General features: G+C 42.3%; 1 protein-coding gene across 1 annotated transcript in view; it reads right to left on the bottom strand.

Moving 5' to 3' along the window:
* Positions 1-363: 363 nt before the first annotated feature.
* Positions 364-6,000, bottom strand: part of LOC147428156 (uncharacterized) — a 90,579-nt gene continuing 84,942 nt past the window's right edge. The window contains exons 7-9 of the mRNA XM_086496639.1: positions 2,110-2,228; positions 1,813-2,029; positions 364-729 (exon numbers count right to left, since the gene is read on the bottom strand). Of these exons, the coding sequence (XP_086352765.1) occupies positions 547-729; positions 1,813-2,029; positions 2,110-2,228 (519 nt within the window). The 3' untranslated portion in view covers positions 364-546. The remainder of the gene's footprint in view (positions 730-1,812; positions 2,030-2,109; positions 2,229-6,000) is intronic.

The following is a 6,000-nucleotide window of genomic DNA, read 5'->3' as shown; positions in this document are numbered from 1 at the left end:
TTAGAACCAAACACAAGGACAATTAAGTGTGCATTATAGATAAAATGGAGAATTACTAATGCTACTTGGAAGAGAGCTTGCTGTTTGAAGAAGTTTAAGGAGGATGAAGCATAACTTTCCTTTTCGATGAAGGTTAAAGCATCGACGATAAATGTGTTGTACCATTCAAGTCAACAACTTACTACAGTCAGAGAAGATTTTAATGCTAAAAGTGAAGTAACAGATAAACAATCACCAACAGAATCAAAACCTAGTGGTTAAGGTGGATGTGTGAGTGCGTGAAGACCAAAGATTGATACTAAGTGAGAACTTTCAAATTTCAGACCTCCCAAAAAGAAAAAAGATGCAATTGAGCTTTGAATAGAAGCATAAACTTCATTCACAAATTGAATAATAAATATCTTCATATGGATCCACCTTTGCATGCATGCCACTCGAAACTTCCAACACAGTTGCCACTTTCTGACTCTATGAATGCAAGATGGCTTTGTGCAGCACTTAAAAATCTTGTGATGCATCGTCTAAGAAATTTTCCAATTAGGAAATTTAGCACGTAATCACCACCTTGCCAATGGTTAAGCCACTCTGAAGCTTTTTAAGAGCAGCCTGCGCATTCTGAAATTCAAAAGTCTCTCCAACCAGAGGTGCTTCAAGGTTCAATGCCTGCAGCTCTTGAAGTAAGCTCTCCATCTTCTCCACTTTGTCAAACATCCATATCAAATTGAAAGCCTGCCAGATGAAAAAACCAGAACAAGCTACTTAAACCTATATCAGAAATGCTCTCTTGACATAAGGCGTAACGACGCTCTCCCCCCCCCCCCCCCCCCCCCCCCCCCCCTTCTCCCCCAAACGCACGCACACAGACACCCCAGGGCTTGGGAAAAGATGGGTTCACTTTATCCAAAACCTGTTCAGCCCGAGAAATTACCCTCTCAAATTTGGATGAGCAGCTAAATCCCTCTCAAATTTCATAAAATATAGTTAAAATTTGGAATTTATATAGATATTACCTCCTCAACTTTGTCTCAAATTACAATGCGAAGGATAAGAAACCAGCTCAATAGATTAGTTTTCTTAAGCCTTCACACGCACAAGCGCACTTTACATGCATGCAAGAAAAACCAAAAGTTTGTGTTAAGAAGAAAGTTCAACTCTGTAGTACCAAATGCCCATCTTTCCTAGCTATGTAAACACAATTAACTCATAACTATCAAGAGACTAACTATCAAGAGACTAGCCATTTGTTGCACATACTTCCTACCTTTGATTAGAAGAAAAACATTTTCAAGCTTTTTGCATTAGGTAAAGTGCAATATTCACTAATGCTCTTTTAAAAGGAAAAACTAATTGCAAAGAAAACATGCATAATACCGTTTTTGGGTATGAACCCAAAAACGAAGGTTTTCATGTTGTGGCTTTGTGATCTAGAATGCAGCCAAAGAAACCGCATTGCAAGTAGGTGTCCCCCAAATTCATTTTCAAAGGAGAAATCCATCAAAACCATGAAGAATGAAAAGTGAAGGGTCATGGGAAATGAACAGTCCAAAGGATTTGGAAAGTCAAAAGCCAATTTGCTTGCCTATACAAGAATGTGTTTCAGAAATTGTCTGGGCAATGAAGATTTTGATGTATGTGCATTTCCATTTTCACTTTTCCCTTGACTTTAGTCTCTTCCTTCCACTAGTCTCAACATCTAGCTAACTTAGGGTTTGTTTTCGCATGGAGCCATTAGGAGATATGGAGGCATAGCAGCATAAAATTACAAGAGACACTTATCCTCGAACCATGGAAACTGAATGAATGAGAGATTACCATTACACTTTTGTTGTCACTCATCATTTTCAATGGATCTAAGACTGGCCTTTTGAGGTACTTCCAGGCCAGGGATAGCCAATTGGGAGAATTTCCAGGTGGCGTCATGCTGGCTGCTCCATAGACTACATAACGGCCTCCACGAACAAGCACCTCATAACCGGGGTGAAAGTAATCTCCCTGTATAGCGTCTAGCACACAATCAACGCCCTCTGACCTGAACTCCACAGCATCTATAAATGTTCCCTATACATAATTGAGTAAACTAGAGAACTTCTGTTAGACAAGCAAGCTTACCCCATCTGTGATAGAACAGACAAAAGCTGCTCTTTGAATATTTTATTTCCACCTTTTCGCAGTATTATTCTGTCTTCTGGTAAGAAGTCAGGACCCCATCTGCTAATCAAGTGATGTACCTGCCTTCATCCACCAAGGAAAAGGGGAAAAAAAGCATGAAATGTTTGGTAGGAATACACAACAAATTACATCTCTTTTGTGGGTTATATTCGATACACACATACATCTCTGTATCTATATTATGTATATCTATGTATATATAAATATAAATATAAATATATACATGTGTGTTGCTGTTTTTAGACTTATACTTTTACACAAAAGAACATAACGGTTCAAAAGACAGCTGGCTTTAGACAAAGGACAATGACTAGCACAGTGAGAATAAGGTATCATTCTAGTGTTCTGTACATAAGATAGTCAAGAACACTTATTCTGAAGCGAAAGAGGCCAGGTTTGAAAGTGATGGACAACAGCTTAGTCAAAAAGATCCTAAGTAAAGATAGAGTCCTCACCTGCATCCATATGAACAAGACAACATATTCGTTAGCCTTAAATACGTATTAAAAGTGTCAACAAATTTATCAGTTGTTATCCATGTTCTACTTAAAACCTTTCTAACTTATACCTAACATCCATGTAGTGTTAAATATCAGCAAATATCCATTCTCAGAACAGTAAGCCACATATAAAAGTGACATGTGTGTGTGTAAATATATATATATGTATATGTATATATATATATATATATATATATATATATATATATATATATATACACACACACACACACATGTCACACACACAAATTAAGACACTTTCTCTTTGTAAATCTTGATTGAATTTACAAGTGGGAAACCGCAAACGGAGGAAAAAAAGAAGAGTTGCAAAAGACGAAGCATCACGAGGCTTCGAATACTAGAAACAGTCAAAGTAAATTCTGTAAGCTTCAAGAGAGATGTCTCCCACATCACGAGCAAAGTGAAGTGCTTGTCCAATAAAAAATTTGAAGGAAAAGGGTCAATTTCCATGGCATGAAACATCTCAAAGTTACGTTGGTGCCATATGGTCCACATAACCCAAAACCTAACCCAACTAAAGAAGACCTCAAAAGGAGATTGTGGCGGCTCGAGGACTCCAAAAATCTAGACTCGTCTGTGAAAGATTCCGGAGGGGAAACGAAGGCACGGAGCAGAGGACACTTGCCTGCTGAAAGACCGGGAGGAGCGGCAATCCCAAAGCAAATGCGTCACAGTCTCGTTAGCCCCATGACATTGGACACAACGAGAGGAGGCGATGCACCACACATGCAACAAAGTACCAACCGGTAAAGCACCCACCATACATCGCCATAAGAAAATGCCCTCTTAGAGAGTGACCACAACTGATTTCCGTGAGACACAATCCATGCATCACACTGCAGCAAAGCATAAACTAACACTGCCGATATACGGCATGGGCTAGATTCCAATCCGAAAGCCAGGAGTCCGCAAGTAATGGAGGCATTGGGGAAACACTAGCAAGCAACTACTGAATTTGTTGCCACAAATGTTGATAATAAGGTCCCAGCTCGTAGTGAAGGGCGGTAGTAGGAAAGGAGAGAACCTGCCCTATGTCATCCGCCCCTTGATCAACCTGGGATACCCCTTTTTGCGAAAGAAAGCAAAGGCCCCTTGGTCCGGATCTGCAGGTTGGCTCCGTTCTTCAATGGCTTGACATGTTAGCAGTTTGTGACGTCCTCTACACAAACTGCTCACGTGTCAAAGCCCTAAAGAATGGAGCCAACTTGCAGATGGCGGTCGAGGGGCCTAAACCCTAAGAAGAACAAGTAACAGAAGAAGAAGTCCTACCAACTTATGGGGACCCTGTTCGATGGGGCCCGAAGTAACATAAAGGATTAAAATAAAGAAGGACCCACACACAGGGAAAAAGCTGGTAGATATCCGAAAATTGCACTAGCATGATGATGTGGCAAGCTGTATAGATTTCCGCGTTTTGCACTGGCTGATGACGTGGAAGCTGTACGGATTTTCGTAAATTGCGTTGGCAGCTTTTTGGCTTTGCTTTTGTAAAGGAGCCCCTTTGGCCCCTTTGGCTTTTTAAGTTTGAAATCTGTTTGAGAACTTGTTTGGTGATCCTGTTTGGAATTTGTTTGAAATGGATGGTGTCTGTTTTGAACTTGTCTTTGGTGCCGATTTGAATTGTTTGACTCTGGTTTAATACTAGTTTCACTGATTGGTGATTTTACTCCCGAGTGGAGAAGTGAGAAATACTGTTTTGGTATTGTTTGAACCTCGGAACGACGCAGGCCGATGCCTGGGGAGCGTTTGGTTGTATGCTTGAACCTCCAAGTGACGCAGACTGCGGTTTGGGGAGCGTTTGGTTGTACAGTTCCTCTGAGCTCATGGCCCGGACCTTTTTAGGTTATTTGCGGGGGGAGTGACGAGGTAGTCGTTGAGTAGCTTCATACCGCAGACCGTTTGTCTCGGGGGAGTGCTCAGCGGCGTTGTTTGTTGTGTCTTGTAACATGCATATGTAAGCATTTGTGTTGCATTGTGATGTGTCAATTACTCAATATTCCTAATTGGATGAGATTGCCTGGGTATGTGATTTTAGTGCATCAAGACACCCGTGGAAGATCAGTACGGTCTGGGTGTGATGGCTAATTTTACTACGCCAATCAAGAGTTCCGATCTGGACGAAAGGAGAAGCTAACTCCTTGAACAAAAGAGCAGAAAGGAGAAGCTAACTCCTTGATCAAAACAGCCGAAAGGAGAAGCTACCTCCTTGATCAAAAGAGGAGAAAGGAGAAGCTAACTCCTTGATCAAAAGAGCAGAAAGGAGAAGCTAACTCCTTAATAAAAAGAGCAAACTGATTGTCCCTCGGAAATTTTTGAGCTAACTTGAGTTGTTTTGCAGATATGCTGTAATCGCAGACGATTACTCTCTTTCAAGAAGGGGAGATGTCACAAACTGCTGACGTGTCAAAGCCCTGAAGAAGGGAGCCAACTTGTAGATGGCGGCCGAGGGGCCTAAACCCTAAGAAGAACAAGTAACAGAAGAAGAAGTCCTACCAACTTATGGGGACCCCGTTCGATGGGGCCCGAAGTGACATAAAGGATAAAATAAAGCAGGACCCACACACAGGGAAAAAGCTGGCAGATTTCCTAAAATTGCGCTGGCAAGATGATGTGGTAGGCTGTACGGATTTCCACGTTTTGCACTGGCTGATGACGTGGCAGTTGTACGGATTTTCGTAAATTGCGCTAACAGCTTTTTGGCTTTGCTTTTGGACACATGCTTTTGAGTTTGAAGGCTTTTCACTGTAATTGCTTTTTAGGCCAAAGGGGCCTTTTAATATGAGGTTAGGGCTCATTCTCTGGCATGCTTCTTGGGGAAGGTGCAGAGTCTGGAGTTCCGGCTTGTACTGTGTTGATACAATATAAAGAAATACCGAAAGGGGCGCCAAGGTTTGGGGTCAATGCTCTTTGGGGTGGAATCCGCCACTCCGTGTCGCGTGTCGTCTCTCTCTCTCTCTCTCTCTCTCTCTCTCTCTCTCTCTCTCTCTCTCTCTCTCTCTCTCTCTCTCTCTCTCTCTCTCTCTCTCTCTCTCTCTCCATCACACAGTTTTTCTGACGAGCAAGGCCAGACCCCCCCACACTACCTACACAGAGTAGAGGGCTTACCCTTCTGCAGGCAGAGTCTCAGAGGGCACGTCGGAGACCGAGGCTCCCAGGATACAGGACACATGGGTGTCACCAGAGGGAGATCTCGAGGATACTAACCTTACACCATCAGTATCTAGAGCAGAGTCATGTACCAGCGCCAGGAGATCCAGCATTCCAGAGATACCTGAGCAGGCCACCACCGATGTACCACATTCTCTACCCT

The sequence above is a fragment of the Adiantum capillus-veneris genome, chromosome 23, assembly GCF_014529385.1.
Source record: "Adiantum capillus-veneris isolate H3 chromosome 23, ASM1452938v2, whole genome shotgun sequence".
NCBI classification, from domain to species: Eukaryota; Viridiplantae; Streptophyta; class Polypodiopsida; order Polypodiales; family Pteridaceae; genus Adiantum; species Adiantum capillus-veneris.
Note: the sequence above shows the minus strand (reverse complement) of the source record. Positions and strands in the feature narration are given on the sequence as shown.